This window comes from Neoarius graeffei, chromosome 2 (assembly GCF_027579695.1).
Source record: "Neoarius graeffei isolate fNeoGra1 chromosome 2, fNeoGra1.pri, whole genome shotgun sequence".
In the NCBI taxonomy this organism is placed as follows: domain Eukaryota; kingdom Metazoa; phylum Chordata; class Actinopteri; order Siluriformes; family Ariidae; genus Neoarius; species Neoarius graeffei.
This window is the reverse complement of record NC_083570.1, coordinates 57,360,090-57,384,308: the sequence shown is the minus strand read 5'-3', so window position 1 is coordinate 57,384,308 and position 24,219 is coordinate 57,360,090. Positions and strand designations below refer to the sequence as shown.

At 42.3% G+C, this 24,219-nt stretch overlaps 1 protein-coding gene across 2 annotated transcripts in view; it reads left to right on the top strand.

The window, feature by feature from the left end:
• The window catches only part of LOC132881718 (2-oxoadipate dehydrogenase complex component E1-like), a 207,781-nt gene extending 196,586 nt beyond the window's left edge, over positions 1-11,195 (top strand). For both annotated transcript variants that reach the window (XM_060914513.1, XM_060914514.1), the window contains 9 exons: positions 1-85; positions 277-416; positions 623-773; positions 3,639-3,745; positions 3,860-4,024; positions 4,153-4,235; positions 4,351-4,520; positions 9,698-9,783; positions 9,925-11,195. In XM_060914513.1, the coding sequence (XP_060770496.1) occupies positions 1-85; positions 277-416; positions 623-773; positions 3,639-3,745; positions 3,860-4,024; positions 4,153-4,235; positions 4,351-4,520; positions 9,698-9,783; positions 9,925-10,026 (1,089 nt within the window). In that variant the 3' untranslated portion in view covers positions 10,027-11,195. The remainder of the gene's footprint in view (positions 86-276; positions 417-622; positions 774-3,638; positions 3,746-3,859; positions 4,025-4,152; positions 4,236-4,350; positions 4,521-9,697; positions 9,784-9,924) is intronic.
• The last annotated feature ends 13,024 nt before the right edge of the window (positions 11,196-24,219 follow it).

Below are 24,219 nucleotides of genomic sequence, written 5' to 3'. Positions count from 1 at the left end.
TCGAGACTGCAGAAACTCGAAGCAGGATCTGCACTGGACTGGTCCACTGCTGAGGCGCTGGCGTTCGGCACACTCCTCTGTCAGGGTAAGCAGCCTCCTTCAGTACATAAGGTTTTCAAGCTGCACATTCTCTTGTGAAAGTTTAAGCCTTCCATTAATGAGTGCTCAGATCCAGGCTAACTTTACTTACTTTTCATCAGATTTTACAGTGTATATATATATATATATATATATATATATTTTTTTTTTTTTTTCCCCCTGCTTGTTTTAATGCAGGCTTCGACGTGCGGATCAGCGGCCAGGATGTGGGCCGTGGTACATTTAGTCAACGTCATGCCATGGTTGTGTGCCAGGAATCCAATGACATGTATATCCCTCTCAATCACATTGACCCTCAACAAAAAGGCCATCTGGAGGTCAGATTAGCACACTGACTAATCAGCCCTGTAATGGTTGAAATCCTTGAGCATTCTTTTACTCCAGTTCATGCTATTGTTACTTTAGAGTGAATTATTTGTATTTTCAGTACTGCATCAGTGGTGCAGATATTGTGTATGAGCTGTAGTGTGTGTGTGTGTGTGTGTGTGTGTGTGTGTGTGTGTGTGTGTGTGTTTCGTTTCAGGTGTGTAACAGTGCACTGTCTGAAGAGGCAGTGTTAGGCTTTGAGTATGGGATGAGTATTGAACAGCCAAAGCTGCTGCCCATATGGGAAGCTCAGTTTGGGGATTTCTTCAATGGAGCGCAAATCATCTTTGATACCTTTATCACTGGAGGTAAAAAAAAAAATAATAATAATTATCAACATCTCTATAATAATTCGTGTACGTGTAGGGGAGCCTGGAAAACCCATCGGAGGTCACGATGTTTGTTTGAATTCTGGAAATTGTTTTTTCGTACCTATAAACATATGCAGATATACTGTATATTTAGGAAACAATAAATATCCATCCATCCATTATCTGTAATGCTTATCTGTCAAAGTTGCCAATCCCAAGCTGACTTCAGGCAAGCCATAAATATATTACACCAAAAAAATGTGTGTTTTCATTGACTTTTTATTCTTTGCCTTGGCTAAGGAGCCAGTTCAACACCAAATTTAAAAAAGATGCCCGAAATGTCACTAGATACAGTGGTGCTTGAAAGTTTGTGAACCCTTTAGAATTTTCTATATTTCTGCATAAATATGACCTAAAACATCATCAGATTTTCACACAAGTCCTAAAAGTAGATAAAGAGAACCCAGTTCAACAAATGAGACAAAAATATTATACTTCGTCATTTATTTTTTGAGGAAAATGATCCAATATTACATATCTGTGAGTGGTAAAAGTATGTGAACCTCTAGGATTAGCAGTTAATTTGAAGGTGAAATTAGAGTCAGGTGTTTTCAATCAATGGGATAACAATCAGGTGTGAGTGGGCACCCTGTTTTATTTAAAGAACAGGGATCTATCAAAGTCTGATCTTCACAACACATGTTTGTGGAAGTGTATCATGGCACGAACAAAGGAGATTTCTGAGGACCTCAGAAAAAGCGTTGTTGATGCTCATCAGGCTGGAAAAGGTTACAAAACCATCTCTAAAGAGTTTGGACTCCACCAATCCACAGTCAGACAGATTGTGTACAAATGGAGGAAATTCAAGACCATTGTTACCCTCCCCAGGAGTGGTCGACCAACGAAGATCACTTCAAGAGCAAGGTGTGTAATAGTCGGCGATATCACAAAGGATCCCAGGGTAACTTCTAAGCAACTGAAGGCCTCTCTTACATTGGCTAATGTTAATGTTCATGAGTCCACCATCAGGAGAACACTGAACAACAATGGTATGCATGGCAGGGTTGCAAGGAGAAAGCCACTGCTCTCCAAAAAGAACATTGTTGCTCATCTGCAGTTTGCTAAAGATCATGTGGACAAGCCAGAAGGCTATTGGAAAAATGTTTTGTGGACGGATGAGCCCAAAATAGAATTTTTGGTTTAAATGAGAAGCGTTATGTTTGGAGAAAGGAAAACACTACATTCCAGCATAAGAACCTTATTCCATCTGTGAAACATGGTGGTGGTAGTATCATGGTTTGGGTCTGTTTTGCTGCATCTGGGCCAGGACGGCTTGCCATCGTTGATGGAACAATGAATTCTGAAGTGAATTCTAAAGGAAAATGTCAGGACATCTGTCCATGAACTGAATCTCAAGAGAAGGTGGGTCATGCTGCAAGACAACGACCCTAAGCACACAAGTCGTTCTACCAAAGAATGGTTAAAGAAGAATAAAGTTAATGTTTTGGAATGGCCAAGTCAAAGTCCTGACCTTAATCCAATCGAAATGTTGTGGAAGGACCTGAAGCGAGCAGTTCATGTGAGGAAAACCACCAACATCCCAGAGTTGAAGCTGTTCTGTATGGAGGAATGGGCTAAAATTCCTCCAAGCCGGTGTGCAGGACTGATCAACAGTTACCGGAAATGTTTAGTTGCAGTTATTGCTGCACAAGGGGGTCACACCAGATACTGAAAGCAAAGGTTCACATACTTTTGCCACTCACAGATATGTAATATTGGATCATTTTCCTCAATAAATAAATGAGCAAGTATAATATTTTTGTCTTATTTGTTTAACTGGGTTCTCTTTATCTACTTTTAGGACTTGTGTGAAAATCTGATGATGTTTTAGGTCATATTTATGCAGAAATATAGAAAATTCTAAAGGGCCCACAAACCTTCCAGCACCACTGTATTTAGGAAACAATAAATATCCATCCATCCATTATCTGTAATGCTTGTCTGTCAGAGTTGCCAATCCCAAGTATATTACACCGAAATAATGTGTGTTTATTTACTTTTTATCCCCCGCTGGCCGAAAGGCCCGAAGGGGGATTATGTCGTGGAGATGTCTGTCCATCCCGAGAAGGGTACTCACTTTCTGAAATCAACTCCTCTCACAATTTGTTGAGGAATTTCACGAAACTTGGCAGGATTCTTTGTTATATGTCAGTAATACGTATATTGCAATTTTGTTCAATTCAGTCGCATTTTACCAGAGTTATGGCCCTTGATTACCAAATTTGTACTTTGACAATTTCATGAAAGGTGTATTAAGCACTTATAGCATAGATTTAGTTGCCAGTGGGGGATATTGTGCTCTCAGAGCACTCTTGTTATTATTTGCCTTGGCTAAGGAGCCAGTTCAACACCAAATTTAAAAAGATGCCCAAAACTTCACGAGATATCCGGGATGATTTTTTTTTCCCCCCAATCAGTGAAAGACAGGTTTTGATCAAGCTGTTGGAGAGCTACATGCTGTAGCCAAACACAACTTCAGTCATCAGTCAATAATTCTGTTTTACTGGCCATCAAAATGTCCACAATGCTCCTGTGCTGCATTCGGAGTTAAATCTTTTCACTTTTGGGGTTAAGCTGGAGCTTACTTGTGGTTGAGAGATGTGCAAAAGAGAACAGTTTCATTGTGCCAACGCCTGTAGCATGTCACTATATGAAGGGATTTCCCAGACCAACACCCAATACCCCTGAATTGCATAACTACTACTCCTTCAGCAAGTACAGTCTAGTGATGTAATAGCAGGAAAGAAACAAGGTTTAAGCAGTATATCCTGATGTAAAAAGTTGTTTTCTCATCGCTTCTAGGTGAAGCAAAGTGGTTGCTGCAGAGCGGCATGGTCATTCTGCTGCCACACGGCTACGATGGCGCCGGACCTGAACACTCGTCCTGTCGCATTGAGCGTTTCTTACAAGTGAGCAGTTTATTACAGTGAACTCTGTTCAATGTTGTGCAAGCTCCAGAACCTGTCCTGCTTTATTGATTGGCAGGTTGTGTTATTTTTAAACCCCGTTTTCTCCCCTAACAGCTGTGCGACAGTAAGGAGGAAGGCATCGATGGTGACGTAGTAAATCTTGCCATGGTGAATCCAACAACTCCGGCTCAGTACTTTCACCTGCTAAGGAGACAAATGATCCGAAACTTCCGCAAACCACTGATTGTAGCATCACCCAAAACGCTGCTGCGTTTTTCTGTGAGTTCTGTATTGGATGATTTGTCCAGCATTGTATGAGCACGCTATTTTTGGTTTGTTTATTTATTTATTTTCACTGGTGACTCAGTGGATGCCAGCTGATTGTGTTATTCTGTTTGTAACACTAGGGGGCAGTGTCGAGCTTGGAGGAAATGGGACCTGGAACTTCGTTCAAGCCTGTAATTGGTGACACTTCTGTAAATCCTGAGAGGTAAGCCATGCAGTGAAGCACATTTTGTTGATGTTCAATTCAAAGACTAAATGATAATCAAATCTGCCCGAAATCATGTAGTAATCTCAAAATTTTCTCTGATGTGCGGCGCTAGTGTGCAGCGAGTGCTGCTTTGCTCAGGCAAACACTATTATGCACTGCTGAAACAAAGAGAGACGCTGCCTGAGGCATGTAAGAACACGGCTCTGATCAGAGTAGAGGAGCTTTGCCCTTTCCCCACAGACGCCCTACAGCAGGAGCTGCGCAAATACACCAATGCCAAAGGTGAAGCCTTTTTATGACATTACATTCTTCTTGTGTTTTGCCCAAATCAATAGAACAATAATAGGATGTACAGATATTATTCCATTTTGCTCTTCAATAAAGCTTTTCTTGAAGATTTCATGAAACATTAGTCTTTTGTGTTTGCTTTCCTTGTGGAGGAATATGTTAGACTCTATCCATAATAAATGATAGTATCCATGACACACTTCATGCCTGTGATGTCTCATGGGTTTGTGGGGATTTGTGATCATTCAAATACAAGAGCATTAGTGAGGTCAGGCACTGATGTTGGGTGATGAGGCCTGGAGTGCCCTCAATGTTCCACAGAGGTGGACAGTAATGAAGTACGTTTACTTGAGTACTGTTCATACAATACTTTTGAAATATCAAACAAAAACGATAAATCAAAATTAAAAAAAAAAGTCAACACACACACACACACACACACACACACACACACACACACACACACAGAAAGAGTGTCCAAGATGAAAGATTATATGCTTAGCCTTAGTGTGTGGAATCAATTTTGTGCCAAAATGTTCATACAATACTTTTGAAATATCAAACAAAAACGATAAATCAAAATTAAAAAAAAAAAAAGGTCAATTTTTTTTAGACTGGCAAACAAATTATTCATGTAATCGTGCAAAATATCAGTCTATTACTCTTTAGAAACCTTTTATTTTTGTTCCACGTCTTTCTCAGTTTTGTTTGCCGTAATTTATTTGGGTTGCGATTCCAGCTTTCTCGTTTGCGCTCCCTGACTTTTTGCTTGCAGTTTTGGCACAAACTTCACGTGTGGGTGGGCTGTCCAGGAATGCATTCCCATTGGCTAACTTGTGTTTGACTGACAGCTACGCTCAGCGATTCCCCCGGAGGCTGTTGCGGCCATTTCCTACTCGGATTTTGGCGGACTGTTTGACGAGTGACCGATCCATTGACGGGAAACAAGGATCGAGTGGACTTCAGTGGCGACTATGATATTGAATTAATTCAACAAAGTGTAAGTACGGGACAAATGTGTTGTATGTGTTGCAGTAGTACACATTATGCAGGTGTTTGGTGTTTATGCAGGTGTTTGCAGCTCCACTACCCAATATAATAGCTGTCTTGCTAACGTTAAACACGCCTGCATAATGTGTACTACTGCAACACATACAACACATTTGTCCCGTACTTACACTTTGTTGAATTAATTCAATATCATAGTCGCCACTGAAGTCCACTCGATCCTTGTTTCCCGTCAATGGATCGGTCACTCGTCAAACAGTCCGCCAGAATCCGAGTAGGGAATGGCTGAGCGTAGCTGTCAGTCAAACACAAGTTAGCCAATGGGAATATGCATTCCTGGACAGCCCGCCCACACGTGAAGTTTGTGCCAAAACTGCAAGCAAAAAGTCAGGGAGCGCAAACGAGAAAGCTGGAATCGCAACCCAAATAAATTACGCCAAACAAAACTGAGAAAGACGCGGAACAAAAATAAAAGGTTTCTGAAGAGTAATAGACTGATATTTTGCACGATTACACGAATAATTTGTTTGCCAGTCTAAAAAAATTGACTTTTTTTTTTTAATTTTGATTTATCGTTTTTGTTTGATATTTCAAAAGTATTGTATGAACATTTTGGCACAAAATTGATTCCATACTTAAGTACCCTTTTTGAGTATCTGTACTTTACTTGAGTATTTTTTTTTTGGGGGGGGGGACTTATGACTTTAACTTCACTACATTTAAAAGACAAATATCGTACTTTTTACTCCACTACATTTCTATCAGTGTCCTCATTACTCATTACCGTGAAGCGGCTTTGAAAGTGGATGTTTTTTCTTTTCTTTTCTAAAACGTGATAGGCTTGCTCAGTGTCACCTGCGAAAAAACCAATCAGTAATCACTCGGGTCACGTCACATCCATAGACTGTAAAAAATCAAGTTCAGTGATTTTTCTCAGCAGCTTTATTTGAACGCGATCAGCTGATGGCAGAATGGGAGGAGGCAGTTCTTCTGGGGAATGCACGCACTCATGGCTTTACCTAGAACCCATGTTTCAGTTTTCTGAAAGGATTAAAGATTCGTTTCGTTTTAAATATTTGCTTTGTTTGCCTAAAACGAACCATATCACAGCTTATAAAAACTCGCCGTCCGACCTGCGGAAGCACATTGAGGTCTGTAAACGTTTTATTCCAAGAGAAAGCTTGCAATGAAGTTGTCTGTGCTTTCAGAGCTGGCAATAACATTGCAACAGCTATACAGTCTGGTTAGTCACATGACTTAATGTGGATTTGCTCACTAATGGCCCTTTTCCACTACCCTTTTTCAGCTCACTTCAGCTCGCTTCAGCTCACTTCAGCCCGACACGGCTTGCGTTTCGACTACCAAAAAACAGCACGACTCAGCTCGCTTCAGCCCTGCTTAGCCCCTAAAACTCGCACCGTTTTGGAGTGGGGCTGAAGCGAGCCAAACCGTGCCGAGTGAGGCTGGGGGCGTGAGCAGACACTCCCCTGTGCACTGATTGGTGAGGAGGAGTGTCCTCACATGCCCACACACGCCCCGCGAGCACGCTGGGATCTGTAAACACCATAAACCCGGAAGAAGGAGAATTACGAGAATTATGAAGCCTTATGTGCCTCGCCTCATCTATACGCTCTTGCCAGTATCTGTTGGCGTTGTCGGTGACAACAAGCCACAGCACCAAGACCAGCAACACTAACGACTCCATGTCCTCCATGTTTATTGTTTACTATTCGGGTTGTGAGACTACCGCTTAAAAGCTCACTGATGTCACTGTTTGCGCTGCTTAACGACATCACGTAACGTCCACCCACTTTCGCTAACTCCACCCAATGTATCCACCCACTTCCAGCCAGCACGGTTCAGCGCGGTTGTAGTCAAAATGCAACTCCAACAGCCCCGCTCAGCTCGACTCAGCCCAACTCAGCACGGCACGGCTCAGCCCGACTCAGCCGCGTTTGTAGTGGAAAAGCGGCACAAGTTGCCGTACCCTTGTCCACGGCTAACATTAACGCGTAGCTAGTTAACTCGGACACTGTTAGTTAGCATGTAAAAACAAAGTTACGCCAACATGAATAATGTTCACTTATCTGAAATCCTTTCAGAAATATGTTTCAGCATAATCTTGCCAAATAAACAGAATGTAGAAATCTGTGTTTAAAGGTGTTTATTCTGCAGGTTCTATAAGCGAGTCAGTAAATCCAGTCAGTTGCTTCAGAGGCATTAGGTTTTGTAAGCGTTGTGGCAATAATACAACGATGCGTTGACAGAAAATGTACTTTTAATACTTAAGTATTTTTAAAAGCAAGTACTTCAGTGGGCGGCACGGTGGTGTAGTGGTTAGCACTGTCGCCTCACAGCAAGAAGGTCTGAGTTCGAGCCCTGTGGCCGGCGAGGGCCTTTCTGTGCGGAGTTTGCATGTTCTCCCCGTGTCTGCGTGGGTTTCCTCCGGGTGCTCCGGTTTCCCCCACAGTCCAAAGACATGCAGGTTAGGTTAACTGGTGACTCTAAATTGAGCGTAGGTGTGAATGTGAGTGTGAATGGTTGTCTATGTGTCAGCCCTGTGATGACCTGGCGACTTGTCCAGGGTGTACCCCGCCTTTCGCCCGTAGTCAGCTGGGATAGGCTCCAGCTCGCCTGCGACCCTGTAGAAGGATAAAGCGCCTAGAGATGATGAGATGAGATGAAGTACTTCAGTACTTTAACTTAAGTAAAAATTTGACTGGACAACTTTCACTTGTATCGGAGTAACATTTGACCAGTGGGATCTGTACTTTGACTTAAGTAATGAAGTTGGGTCCGTTGTCCACCTCTGGTGCTCCAGTTCATCCCAAAGGGTGTTCAGTGGGGTTGAGGTTAGGGTTCTGTGCAGGACACTCATACCAACCTTGGCAAAGCAGGTCTTCATTGATGTTGCTTTGTTGTCATGCTGGAATGGGTTTGAGCCTGTAAGTTTTGGTGAAGGGAAATTTTTAATGCTACAGCATACACAGACATTCTGTACAATTATATGCTTCCAGTTTTGTGGCACGGTGGTGTAGTGGTTAGCGCTGTCGCCTCACAGCAAGAAGGTCCTGGGTTCGAGCCCCGTGGCCGGCGAGGGCCTTTCTGTGCGGAGTTTGCATGTTCTCCCCGTGTCTGTGTGGGTTTCCTCCGGGTGCTCCGGTTTCCCCCACAGTCCAAAGACATGCAGGTTAGGTTAACTGGTGACTCTAAATTGACCGTAGGTGTGAATGCGAGTGTGAATGGTTGTCTGTGTCTATGTGTCAGCCCTGTGATGACCTGGCCACTTGTCCAGGGTGTACCGTAGTCTGGCTAACGCGACTTCAAAGCTCTGCGAGCATTTGGTCTGGCAAAGATATTAAGCCCAACCGTTTCCCAAAGTGCGTGGTTGACCCGCCTCCCTGAAATGCCTCAGTTTGCTACTGGTCGAAGCCAGAAAAGGCTGTGACGAAGCTTAAACCAATCACATCACTCTTTCCTCTGACGTATGTGACGCGACGGGGCTAACTGGTAGATTAAACTCTTACCGAAGCCGGTCGGGAGCAAGGCGAAAATGGCCTTCCTTTCAATAAATACCTCCAGGGCTGCTCTTTGCTCCGTTTTCAATGAGAACTTGCTCCATGTTCGTAATGTTTCTAGTGAATGAAGTGCTTCCGGCATGGATTCTGTAAACAATCTATGGCTTCCGGTCGCAGTTCTACTACGTCACTGCCTTGAACACGCCTCTACCCAGGGCCGTTGGAGATGCTCAAAGTTGATTGGCTCCCGATTTTTCTGGAGCTTGGAAGAGCTGTAGATAGCTAGCCTGGCCAGACTAAGCTCGCAACAGGCCCTCGTGTTGCGTCACGCTTAGGATGGGCGGGCCCAGGCTAGGTGTACCCCGCCTTTCACTCGTAGTCAGCTGGGATAGGCTGCAGCTTGCCAGCGACCCTGTAGAACAGGATAAAGTGGCTACAGATAATAGATGGATGGAACTTTGTGGCAACTGTTTAGAGAAGAACCACATAGGGGTGTGATGATCAGGTGTCCAAATACTTTTGGCCATGTAGTGCATCAGCTGATTGGTGTAATCTGTAATACATAGTATATGGATTTGTGCTTGATGCAGTAACGTAATCTTTTCTCATCCGTTTTTAAAGCTTATGCCAACTCTTTACTTATAGAGTTTATCTGGAGCCAAGAAGAGCCACAGAACATGGGATGCTGGTTTTTTGTGTCTCCGCGATTTGAAAAACAGCTTGCTTGTAAGGTGAGGCTGTGTAAATGTTTTGTTTTCCTTCTTTTTTTTATTCCACTTATCTTTTAGACAATGTTCAGGGCAGTTATAGCTAACTGTTTGTTTGTTTGTTTGTTTGTTTGTTTGTTTGTTTGTTTAATTTTTTACACCTAGCTGCGGTTGGTCAGTAGGCCTCCTCTACCTGCCCCTGCTGTCGGCATCGGTACTCTTCATCAGCAGCAGCATGAAGCCATTCTTACAGCCTCCTTCTCCTGATACACATAAAGCATTACCCCAGTTCGACCCAGTGCGGCACCTGATGTACAGTACAGCTGCCACAGAGCACTTCTCCCAACCAGCATCTATGCCACATTTTATTGTGTGAAATGTTTTATTTAATTTACTTTAATTGTTTACAAAACATGATCTGTCCATTTTCATTTATGGTTTTCAGATATCAAGATGTTCAGATCTACAGTGAAAAGTACGGAGCCCCTCTGGTGACATGGGTGAAAAAAAAAATATTCCGTGGCCACGAGTTAATAATATGTGGGAACGAGATCCTATTCCGTGGCCACGACTTGCTTAATGCGTGGGAACGAGATGATTATTGGGTGGCTACGAATTAATAACGCGTGGCCACAAAATGATTCAAGTTCCAGCCTGATGGGATGATGTCCAGTTTTTGAGCGGCCGTCAAATTTGCTGACCATATTTGCATGATGAAATCTATAACTTCCCCGAGGTCAGCATATTGTCTACGTTTGAGCCCGTGCTTTTTGAGCAGCCGAATTAAGTGTCTCTTGCTCAGAATTACTCCATGTCTAACTGCAAGTGATTTAAGGATATCACTATAATTCATTCCTAGATTAAAATAAAACGAAACCAGATCAAACTTGTCCATATTTGCGGCTGAAGCTACTGATGCCAGAAAGTCAACAGTCTCAGTGATGAAATGACTAACACTTCTCATGGCCACGCGTTATTAATTCGTGGCCACCTAATAATCATCTCGTTCCCACACGTTAAACAAGTCGTGGCCATGGAATAGGATCTCATTCCCACGCGTTATTAACTCATGGCCATGGAAAAAAAAATATTCCTTGGCCACGAGTTAATAACGCATGGGAATGAGATCCTATTCCGTGGCCACAACTTGTAATGTAAACACTGGCATTAGTTGTGATAACATTTCTTGTTTTAAACAAATGGCATTATCTCATCTCATCTTATTATCTCTAGCCGCTTTATCCTGTTCTACAGGGTCGCAGGCAAGCTGGAGCCTATCCCAGCTGACTACGGGCGAAAGGTGGGGTACACCCTGGACAAGTGGCCAGGTCATCACAGGGCCGACACATAGACACAGACAACCATTCACACTCACATTCACACCTACGCTCAATTTAGAGTCACCAGTTAACCTAACCTGCATGTCTTTGGACTGTGGGGGAAACCGGAGCACCCGGAGGAAACCCACGCGGACACGGGGAGAACATGCAAACTCCACACAGAAAGGCCCTCGCCGGCCACGGGGCTCGAACTCAGACCTTCTTGCTGTGAGGCGACAGCGCTAACCACTACACCACCGTGCCGCCCTAAAATGGCATTAAATATAGCTAATTTGTCCAACTTTAAGAAACTTTGAAGTTGTCTTCTAGTTTACATCCTGAGAAAGTGAGTGTTTATTAGTAATAAGTACATGATATGTTCCATAAGAAAGGGCTACATCAGTTCTTAATGAATGTAGGTTTACATTATCTGAAGTAGCTTCATCTCACATTGAAAAAATGGAAAAATCCAACCTTTAATCGAAATAAATGTATTCAGAGAAAAACAAATCCCTCATCAATCCACTATTATTGGCACCCCTGTATTTAATACTTTGTACACCCTCCCTTTGCCAGTAAAACAGCACTGAGTCTCTCCTATAACATTTTTATAAGGTTGGAGATACAGAGCAGGGCATCTGAGACCGTTCCTCTTTACACAATCTCTCCAGATCATCCAGGGTCCGAGGCCCTCTCTTGTGCTCTCTCCTCTTCAGCTCAGCCCACAGGTTTTCAATGGGGTTCAGGTCAGGGGACTGAAATGGCCTGGGCAGAAGCTTCATTCTGTGGTCAGCGAACCATTTTTGTTTTGATTTGGACACATGCTTCAGATCAATGTCCTGCTGGAAGATCCAGTGACGACCCAGTTTTAGTTTCCTGGAGAGGCAGCCAGATTTGGATTTAAAATGTCCTGGTATTTCATGGAGTCCATGATGCCATGGACCTGAACAAGGTTTCTGGGACCTTTGGAGGAAAAACAGCCCCAAAAAACATCACAGAACTTCCACCATATTGTCCAGTAGGAAGTCAGGGATTACAGCATGAAAGTTCCTACACACTCTAATCAACTCAGACATGTACTGTACAATTTAAATGGGAAACATGCTTCAGTTACTTTGTGTTCACTATCATTTCCAGGGATGTCAATAATAGTGGCACATGTTTGTTTTTTTGTTGAAAATAATTATTTAATATTTATTTCTTCATAAAAGATTTGTTTTTCTCTGAATAAATTTATTTCAATTAATCTTTAAGGATTTTTCTCTTTTTTTTCAGTGACGCATGCATATTTTTTTCTGGGTGCAGCCAGTTTGTTGTGTTAAATATATAATAAGTGTGTTATATTTCACCAATAATAATTATAAATTATTAAAAGCAAACCGGCACTAGAATTTTGCACAATCTGCTTTTTCTCTGAAGTATTTTACATGTGAAACATGTCAGTTAACATTCAACACTGAAGTCTAGTCCTTGATTAAATCATACTGTCTATAGTGGGTTTACCGAACAGTTCAACATGTACTCTCGGGAACAAGCACTCTGTAATGACAGTATTTAATTTTCTTAGCCAATCTGCAATTCAGATATAATTGACTACACTTTGACTTGTTCTGTTCTTTGAGAATCACAGCTGTACCTTTTTAAAGGCATTGAACACTGGGGGAAAAATATAATAATAATAATAATAATAATAATAATAATAATAAATATGATTTTATGTGACCTCATTTGTAGCATTTGCATACCTGTTAATTCAGATTTTAGTTACAAAATGAAAGCAACAAATGAGAAACTGTCTTTATCTTGAAGAATTCTTACATGTGTGCTAACATTTGGCTTGCCATTACTTTAGTGGATTGAAACATGCACTGGTTGTTGCTTGAATGTCTGACATCATTGGACTGGATTTTTGGACTCTGGCCACTTTAGAGTAGCCACTTGAACCAATCTGCATGTCTTTGGACTGTGGGTTTTACGCATGAAAAGAACATGCAAACTCCACACCAAAAGGCCCCGTTTCACTGCAGGGCTTGAACCTAGAACCTTCTTGCTATGAGGTGACATGTTAATCACTGCACCACCGTGCTGCCCAACTTAAACATTCCTTTTGTTAAATTAAAGCAAAAATCTTTTTAAAAATTTTCTTAATAACCAACTATAATTATTTGCCTACATTTGTAAAGTTTGGAGTAAAATATAACCTGTTAATGAAAATATTCCTTTTATTCAAAATTAAAACATTAATAACATATAGGCCTTTTTTTAATAAACTTTTATGAACATTTGCACTACCTCCATTTTTCTTCTCTTTTAGCAGTCTGTGAAAAGAAAGCTTTGATTTCTTGTTAAATCTATTTGTACACAATCACACAACAGCTCTTTCCCATTTTAAATCTGGTTTTTTATGCATTTTTGCAGCATTAGAGCTATGTTACTTCTGCCTATGGTGAAGTCACGTGCATTGTACTGTTGTATGTTATTACGCTTTCTGTTGTCTAAACAACACATTTGCAGCTAGAAAAAAAAAAAGATTATGCAGTTTGATAATTGTGGTTCATTTTTTATTTCATCAAATCATTATAAATTTGTATAGTGATTTATTGTCACGCACTATAGGTCAAGTTTATTTGTACAGCGCTTTTAAGAACAGACATTGTCGCAAAGCAGCTTTACAGAAAATTAAAGACTTTAAACATGAGCTAATTTGATCCCTAATTTATCCCTGATGAGCAAGCCTGTGGTGACGATGGCAAGGAAAAACTCCCTCAGACGATACGAGGAAGAAACCTCAAGAGGAACCAGACTCAAAAGGGAACCCATCCTCATCTGGGTGATAACAGATAGCATGATTATAAATAACTCACTTCTATAACTGTGTCCTAATAAATCATTACATGCCTTTTATAAAATGCTTTTAACAATTGTCACAAAGCAGCTTTACAGGAATCCGGATACAGATTTATAGCCCTGATGCAAAAAAAAAAACCCAGAGGAGACAGTGGTGAGGAAAAGCTCTGAGATGGCATGAGGAGGAAACCTTGAGAGGAACCAGATTCAAAAGGAAACCCGTCCTCTTCTGGGCGATACTGGGATTATAAATCATTACAGTATACAACTGTAGCAAAATAAAGGCACAGCACTAAGTGTGTTGACATGATGATCATGTTCAGTGTGAGAATATTGCGAATAAAAGTTGTGGGAAAACCACAGGGTTTCTTCGTAGGTACAAATCTGCAGTGAGATTATCCAGTATTACAAGGGAAGTTCAAATGTATTTAGTTGATCAGAGCCCCATTGACGTGGGCGGCATGGTGCTGTAGTGGTTAGCGCTGTCGCCTCACAGCAAGAAGGTCCGGGTTCGAGCCCCGTAGCCGGCGAGGGCCTTTCTGTGCGGAGTTTGCATGTTTTCCCCGTGTCCGTGTAGGTTTCCTCCGGGTGCTCCGGTTTCCCCCACAGTCCAAAGACATGCAGGTTAGGTTAACTGGTGACTCTAAATTGAGCGTAGGTGTGAATGTGAGTGTGAATGGCTGTCTGTGTCTATGTGTCAGCCCTGTAATGACCTGGCGACTTGTCCAGGGTGTACTCCGCCTTTCGCCTGTAGTCAGCTGGGATAGGCTCCAGCTTGCCTGCGACCCTGTAGAACAGGATAAAGCGGCATGAGAGATGTGAGAGCCCCATTGACCTTGTTTACATCTTTTCATTGATCATGAGTCTTGTATCTAGGTAGTATTCTGGTAATATTTTAACTACATAATGTATTTTTACGCTTGTAGTGAATTGAGCATCCAGTCAGACAGAGTGAAATCCAGTTGCTATATTACTCATACAACTTCTGATGTCATTCCTTATTTTCAATTTAATGAAATAAGATGGTTGCTGCTTCAAAAATGTTTGTTTGTTTGTTTGTTTGTTTGTTTGTTTGTTTGCGGTGCTGGACATGAAATTTTGTGGAAGGCATGTGCTATGTATTAGGAGTAGGTTTAGCTGTCAGATGGCTTGGAGAGACGGGTGCATTTAACAGTTATTCCACAAAATCGAGTCGTACGTGAGCTAATAACCAACAAGGTACGTAGTGCCAAATCGGCTATAAGCCATGTATGATGAGCTTTCGTAGAATAACTGTTTAATTCTATCCACATTCACTGGATTTTGAGAAACCGAGCATTTTTATTTTTTGCAAATTCAATAAATAAAAACTTGATACAAAATGTCCAATAAAATAATTTCCGCTGGGGCGGACTTCTTAAAAACCTATCGATGGCTGCACAAATTGACTTTAGTGTTGATTTTTTTGTAGAAAGTGCCGTCTTGCTGTCGTGCCGAGGTATAGAATTGCTTTAGACGTTTATCTAAATTTTCCATGGGCATTTCAGTTCTGTACTTTTCAAACTTCCTTGAGCTTTTGAACCAGTCTAAAAAATTCAACAAGTTTTAATGCTTAAAGATGAAGAATGCAAACAAACGGGCGAAATGACAGGAGCAATTTGTGAAAAATGCTATAATAATAATTCTTGAAAATTAAAAAAGATACGCTCTTACCAGCAAATACTTTCATTCCATATTTTGTTGCTTTTTTATATTTTTTGAGGTTTTGTTTCCGAGTAGAGTTTTTATTTCATCCTCAGTTGGTTCAGCAAAACATTCCGCCAGGTAGTTTTTCTCTACTCACGGTATATGAGCTGATATCCTTGTAGTAGAGTAGCCAATCAGAGCGCACACGATTGCTCATATCCAGTGAATGTGGATAGAATAATAACACTCGTATAACATGGCTAAAATACTCAACCTCTTGTGAAGTGGTTTGAGCAATCTCATTTAAATTTGGTTCAAATGCATCTGGTGCATTTACACCAGATATAGGTATAATCAGGTATAGGTAGGTATAATCCTTATACGTTATTGTTAACTTCTTTTGAGCAGCAAAATAAGATCCAGAAGTCTAATGAGGCTGGAATCCTGTTGGGATTACAGCACTGCTGTCATAATGTAAAGCCCAAAACATTTGGGAATTGCAAAAAGGGAGCCCTTACATGAGAAAACAACTATTTTGTATGTATTTCTGATGTGTGGACCTTATCCAATCCATAATCCCCTGAAACATTTTCTAAACTTTACAGTGACTCTTGCAATAAAAATGATTCTGTACATCAGACACATTGTGTGCACTTTGAGTTTGTCATTTTCCTCAAATGTACAACCCTGATTCCAAAAAAGTTGGGACAAAGTATAAATTGTAAATAAAAACGGAATGCAATGATGTGGAAGTTTCAAAATTCCATATTTTATTCAGAATAGAACATAGATGACATATCAAATGTTTAAACTGAGAAAATGTATCATTTAAAGAGAAAAATTAGGTGATTTTAAATTTCATGACAACAACACATCTCAAAAAAGTTGGGACAAGGCCATGTTTACCACTGTGAGACATCCCCTTTTCTCTTTACAACAGTCTGTAAACGTCTGGGGACTGAGGAGACAAGTTGCTCAAGTTTAGGGATAGGAATGTTAACCCATTCTTGTCTAATGTAGGATTCTAGTTGCTCAACTGTCTTAGGTCTTTTTTGTCGTATCTTCCGTTTTATGATGCGCCAAATGTTTTCTGTGGGTGAAAGATCTGGACTGCAGGCTGGCCAGTTCAGTACCAGGACCCTTCTTCTACGCAGCCATGATGCTGTAATTGATGCAGTATGTGGTTTGGCATTGTCATGTTGGAAAATGCAAGGTCTTCCCTGAAAGAGACGTCGTCTGGATGGGAGCATATGTTGCTCTAGAACCTGGATATACCTTTCAGCATTGATGGTGTCTTTCCAGATGTGTAAGCTGCCCATGCCACACGCACTAATGCAACCCCATACCATCAGAGATGCAGGCTTCTGAACTGAGCGCTGATAACAACTTGGGTCGTCTTTCTCCTCTTTAGTCCGAATGACACGGCGTCCCTGATTTCCATAAAGAAGTTCAAATTTTGATTCGTCTGACCACAGAACAGTTTTCCACTTTGCCACAGTCCATTTTAAATGAGCCTTGGCCCAGAGAAGACGTCTGCGCTTCTGGATCATGTTTAGATACGGCTTCTTCTTTGAACTATAGAGTTTTAGCTGGCAACGGCAGATGGCACGGTGATAATGTTCTCTGGAAATATTCCTGAGCCCATTTTGTGATTTCCAATACAGAAGCATGCCTGTATGTGATGCAGTGCCGTCTAAGGGCCCGAAGATCACGGGCACCAGTATGGTTTTCCGGCCTTGACCCTTACGCACAGAGATTCTTCCAGATTCTCTGAATCTTTTGATGATATTATGCACTGTAGATGATGATATGTTCAAACTCTTTGCAATTTTACACTGTCGAACTCCTTTATGATATTGCTCCACTATTTGTCGGCGCAGAATTAGGGGGATTGGTGATCCTCTTCCCATCTTTACTTCTGAGAGCTGCTGCCACTTCAAGATGCTCTTTTTATACCCAGTCATGTTAATGATCTATTGCCAATTGGCCTAAAGAATTGCAATTTGGTCCTCCAGCTGTTCCTTTTTTGTAACTTTAACTTTTCCAGCCTCTTATTGCCCCTGTCCCAACTTTTTTGAGATGTGTTGCTGTCATGAAATTTCAAATGAGCCAATATTTGGCATGAAATTTCAAAATGTCTCACTTTCGACATTTGATATGTTGTCTATGTTCTATTGTGAATACAATATCAGTTTTTGAGATTTGTAAATTATTGCATTCCGTTTTTATTTACAATTTGTACTTTGTCCCAACTTTTTTGGAATCGGGGTTGTATTTGTTTTACTTCAGATTATTTGTTATAAAACAAGGGCTTTGCTGCCATAGAGTACTTTGAACTAAGCCAATCTGGCAACCCTGCAATTAGCTGTTCTGTGTGCTGCTCTTCCTCCTTATCCATCCATAGAGTGAACATGGGCAGTGCAAGTTCAGTCCCTAGGGATGTCTATAAACATTTATTACAGTTCTCAATTTTGACCACTAGGTGTAAAAAATTCAATGGCAGTTCAGTGACCAAAATTTCTGAATCTTGGATCACTCAAAAGAGGTAATTAGTATATTTTTAACAGAGTTTAAAATGTATGGAGCTGTGAAGGAGGAATTTATGATGATTAATGCATTATATGTCTGGGGGAAAGCATGTGGACACCTGACCATCATATGCTCCTTCCCTAAACTGTTACCACAGTGTTGGAAGCATTGAATTATCTAGAATTTCTTTGTATAATGTAGAATTAAGATTTCCCTTTACTGGAACTAAGGCCTTGTTTACACTTGGTTTTAAAATGCGTCTCGGGCGATCGGATCACAAGTGGACAGTTGAGACACATTGCTGCTTACACCTGTGTCCATCAGGCGTCTCCAAGGTGTCCAGCTGACCACTTGTGTTCAGATTCTGTTACTGTCTACACTACCGTTCAAAAGTTTGCAGTTACCCAGACAATTTTGTGTTTTCCAAGAAAAGTCACACTTTTATTTCCCACCATAAGTTGTAAAATGAATAGAAAATATAGTCAAGACATTTTTCTGGCCATTTTGAGCATTTAATCGACCTCACAAATGTGATGCTCCAGAAACTCAATGTGCTCAAAGGAAGGTCAGTTTTATAGCTTCTCTAAAGAGCTCAACTGTTTTCAGCTGTGCTAACATGATTGTACAAGGGTTTTCTAATCATCCATTAGCCTTCTGAGGCAATGAGCAAACACATTGTACCATTAGAACACTGGAGTGAGAGTTGCTGGAAATGGGCCTCTATACACCTATGGAGATGTTGCACCAAAAACCAGACATTTGCAGCTAGAATAGTCATTTACCACATTAGCAATGTATAGAGTGGATTTCTGAATAGTTTAAAGTGATCTTCATTGAAAAGGACAGTGCTTTTCTTTCAAAAATAAGGAAATTTCAAAGTGATCTCAAACTTTTGAACGGTAGTGTATGTCACTTCAGCTAGAAGGTCTAAGAGCCCTGTGCACAGTTATGTTAAAAACGTTAAACCAGCAATGTACCTTCATTATTTTCTTGCACTCCAGCCACGTACATCAGTGCTCTTCATTTGTTTGAGTGTTGGAGTACTGTCACCAAAACAACCACCACGTCCTGCATTTATGACATATTTGTCCTGTTATGGCCTTGAATCTATTAGCATTTACACTGCAAAATAAATGTGATTGAATGTGTCCCAGATCACCTGAATGTTTTGAGTGAATGTGTGTTGAATGCATCTTGTGGTTGTTTACACTTGTATTCAGCGCTGTCCATTTGTGATCCGATTCCTAAAGACGCATTTTAAAACAGGGTCTAATGGCCCTTTTCCACTACCCTTTTTCAGCTCACTTCAGCTCGCTTCAGCTCACTTCAGCCCGACACGGCTCGCGTTTCGACTACCAAAAACCAGCACGACTCAGCTCGCTTCAGCCCTGCTTAGCCCCTAAAACTCGCACCGTTTTGGAGTGGGGCTGAAGCGAGCCAAACCGTGCCGACTGAGGTTGGGGGCGTGAGCAGACACTCCCCTGTGCACTGATTGGTGAGGAGGAGTGTCCTCACATGCCCACACACGCCCCGCGAGCGCGCTGGGATCTGTAAACACCGCAAACCCGGAAGAAGAATAATTACGAATTACGAGAATTTCTGAAGCCTTATGCGCCTCGCCTCATCTATACGCTCTTGCCAGTATCTGTTGGCGTTGTCGGTGACAACAAGCCACAGCACCGAGACCAGCAACACTAACGACTCCATGTCCTCCATGTTTATTGTTTACTATTCGGGTCGTGAGACTACCGCTTAAAAGCTCACTGAATCAGTGACATACAGAGCATCGTGCACGAGTTCGCGGAGCGCAAGGCTCGTCGTATGCCCTTCAAATAATGCGCGCAGTAGGCTATTGATGTTTTATTATGAGCCATGTACAGTATGTCGCCTAATGTTTTTTTGTTTCTGAGTTACATGTTCGTTTGAAGGACTTAATGTACAAACTAACATAGTTGCACCCCGGAGTGTTGAAATTGGTAAACACAGTGCATTCAGTGAGGTTTGCACCGCCCTCCTTTTATTTCTGACTCTTCTTGTCAGCGTTGCAACCTCTGAGCGCTCATTCGTATGCCCTTCAAATAATGTGCGCAGTATAGGCTATTGATGTTTTATTATGAGCCATGTACAGTATCCTAATGTTTTTTGTTTCTGAGTTACATGTTCGTTTGAAGGACTTGATGTACTAAATAACATAGTTGCACCCGGTAGTGTTGAAATTGGTAAACACCGCAGTTGCGGACATTTTGTAGCCTAAAATGATGTTATCTCATCTCGATAAGCTTTAATAAAGGGCCCGGTCATTTGCCCCGCCCCCGGCCCGGCTCTGACTTGTTCCGCCACTGTCACTGATGTCACTGTTTGCGCTGCTTAACGGCATCACACGACGTCCACCCACTTTCGCTAACTCCACCCAATGTGTCCACCCACTTCCAGCCAGCACGGTTCAGCGCGGTTGTAGTCGAAATGCAACTCCAACAGCCCCGCTCAGCTCGACTCAGCTCGACTCGGCACGGCACGGCTCAGCCGCGTTTGTAGTGGAAAAGCGGCATAAGAGCACAAAACATGTTCCAGCATGACAATGCCCCGTGCACAAAGCAAGCACCATGAAATCTATAACAAACTAAGATGCTAACTGCATCCCGGGCCTCCTCGCCCGACATCAGTGCCTGACCTCATTACTGCTCTTGTATCTGAATGAACACAAAATCTAGTGAAAAGCCTTATGAGAAGCTGTTATGTTCAAGGGTGTGATGGTCCACAAACATTTGACTATACAGTATATTCTGTGGGCGGCATGGTGTTGTAGTGGTTAGCGCTGTCGCCTCACAGCAAGAAGGTTCTGGGTTCGAGCCCCGGGGCCGGCGAGGGCCTTTCTGTGTGGAGTTTGCATGTTCTCCCCGTGTCCGCGTGGGTTTCCTCCGGGTGCTCCGGTTTCCCCCACAGTGCAAAGACATGCAGGTTAGGTTAACTGGTGACTCTAAATTGAGCGTAGGTGTGAGTGTGAATGGTTGTCTGTGTCTATGTGTCAGCCCTGTGATGACCTGGTGACTTGTCCAGGGTGTACCCCGCCTTTCGCCCGTAGTCAGCTGGGATAGGCTCCAACTTGCCTGCGACCCTGTAGAAGGATAAAGTGGCTAGAGATAATGAGATGAGATGAGTATAGTCTGTGGGCGGCATGGTGGTGTAGTGGTTAGCGCTGTCGCCTCACAGCAAGAAGGTCCGGGTTCGAGCCCCGTGGCTGGCGAGGGCCTTTCTGTGTGGAGTTTGCATGTTCTCCCCGTGTCCGCGTGGGTTTCCTCCGGGTGCTCCGGTTTCCCCCACAGTCCAAAGACATGCAGGTTAGGTTAACTGGTGACTCTAAATTGAGCGTACCGGTAGGTGTGAATATGAGTGTGAATGGTTGTCTGTGTCTATGTGTCAGCCCTGTGATGACCTGGCGACTTGTCCAGGGTGTGCCCCGCCTTTCGCCCGTAGTCAGCTGGGATAGGCTCCAGCTTGCCTGTGACCCTGTAGAAGGATAAAGCGGCTAGAGATAATGAGATGAGATGAGTATAGTCTGTGTACAGCTGTGGTCAGAAGTTTACATACGGTGGCATGAATGTCATCTGGGATATGAATGTCACGGCAATATTTGGGTTTTCAATAATTTCTCTGAACTGTTCTTTTTCTGTGGCAGAATGTACAGCATACATCTTTAATTGAAAAAAAAAACTCTAGAATTTGGTGCACAAGTTTTAATTTTCTTTAGGTCTTCTGAAATCAACACAGGGTCAAAATTATACATACAGGGTCAAAAATTTACATACACTCATTTAGACTGTTAATTCAGAGGTGCTGAAACTTCCAAAATGTCTTTTATCTTGCCAAGACCAAGGTCTCTTAACTTCCTGTTAGTGATCATGATTGACTCCAGCTGGTAGCTTCTCTGTGCCTTCATAAAAAGGGTTTGTTTACAGCAGTCATTGGATTGACCAGCAGACAGTAAAATGGGAAAGTCCAAGGAGCTCAGTGCAGATCTGAGAAAGAGGATTGCAGATATATACAACACCAGAATGTCTCTTGGAGCCATTTCTAAACAACTGCAAATTCCAAGATCTGTTCAAACAATTGTATCCAAGTTATTGTGAGGTGTAGTCACTTTGCCAAGCCACTTTGCTTCAAGAAAACCCAAACTGTCACCCTCAGCTGAAAGGAACTTGGTTTGGATGGTCAGGAACAACCTGGGAACCACCATGGCACAGCCCTGCCATGAACTAGAAGCTGATGGATCACTGTCTACAGTTCAGATCACCATGAATTAAGAGGCTGCTATCCAAGAAATAACTCTCTGCTCCAAAATTGACACCTTCAAGCTTAACTAAAATTTGAAGCTGACCACATGGACAAAGAAAAAGCCTTCTGGAGGATAGCTGTATGGTCAGATGAGACAAAGATTGAGTTGTTTGGCCACAATAACCACCATGTACAGAGGGACACTGTACCAACTGGTGGTGGTGGTAGGGTCATCATGCTCTGGGGGTGTTTTGCTGCCAGTGGAACTGGTTCATTGCACAAAGTGGATGGAATAATGAAGAAGGAGGACTACCTCAGAATTCTTCAGCATAAACCATCAGAAACTTGAACACGACTTGGGAGTTACAACAGGACAATGAACCCATACACACATCAGAGCTGGTTGTGGAGGAAAAAGCAGGCTAACATTAAGCTGAAAACAAGTCCTGACTTCAATCCTGTTGAAAATATATGGACCGTACTTATAAGTCGAGTCCATGCCAAGAAAAAAAAATTAATTGAACTCTTCCAATTCTGGTGTAGTGGTTAGCACTGTCGCCTCACAGCAAGAAGGTCCTAGGTTCGAGCCCAGTGGCCGGCGAGGGCCCTTCTGTGTGGAGTTTGCATGTTCTCCCCATGTCTGCATGGGTTTCCTCCGGGTGCTCCAGTTTTCCCCACAGTCCAAAGGCATGCAGGTTAGGTTAATTGGTGGCTCTAAATTGACTGTAGGTGTGAATGTGAGTGTGAATGGTTGCTTGTCTCTGTGTCAGCCCTGTGATGACCTGGTGACTTGTCCAGGGTGTACCCCGCCTCTCGCCCATAGTCAGCTGGGATAGACTCCAGCTTGCCTGCGACCCTGTAGAACAGGATAAGCGGCTACAGATAATGGATGGATCTACCAATTCTACCATGAAAAGTCATGAAATATCCAACCAGAATTCTGCCAGAAGCTTGTTCGTGGTAAACAAAAATATTTGGTCAAGGTGAATCTTGCAATGAGACATTTTACTCAAATATTAGGTGTGCTGTATATAAATTTTTGACCCTGTGTTGATTTCAGAAAACCCAAAGAAAATTAAAACTGGCGGCACGGTGGTGTAGTGGTTAGCACTGTCGCCTCACAGCAAGAAGGTCCTGGGTTCGAGCCCCGGGGCCGGCGAGGGCCTTTCTGTGCGGAGTTTGCATGTTCTCCCCGTGTCCGCGTGGGTTTCCTCCGGGTGCTCCGGTTTCCCCCACAGTCCAAAGACATGCAGGTTAGGTTAACTGGTGACTCTAAATTGACCGTAGGTGTGAATGTGAGTGTGAATGGTTGTCTGTGTCTATGTGTCAGCCCTGTGATGACCTGGCGACTTGTCCAGGGTGTACCCCGCCTTTCGCCCGTAGTCAGCTGGGATAGGCTCCAGCTTGCCTGCGACCCTGTAGAAGGATAAAGCGGCTAGAGATAATGAGATGAGATGAGAAAATTAAAACTTGTGCACCAAATGCTAGTATTGTTTTTATTTTTTAAAGATGTATGCTGTACAATCATTCTGCCACAGAAAAAGAACAGTTCAAAGAAATGACTGAAAGCCCAAATATTGCCATGACATTAGATTAGATTAGATTAGATTAGATTAGATTAGATTAGATTAGATTAGATTAGATTAGATATAACTTAATTGATCCCTTTGGGAGGGTTCCCTCAGGGAAATTCAGATTCCAGCAGCATCATTACAGGATAAACAGAGAATAGAAAATATTGAAAAAACTTCTAGATAAATTAAATTAAATATTTACATATACAAATATAAAAAGAATGAGATATGGGGAAGAGAGGAGGGGGGCAGCA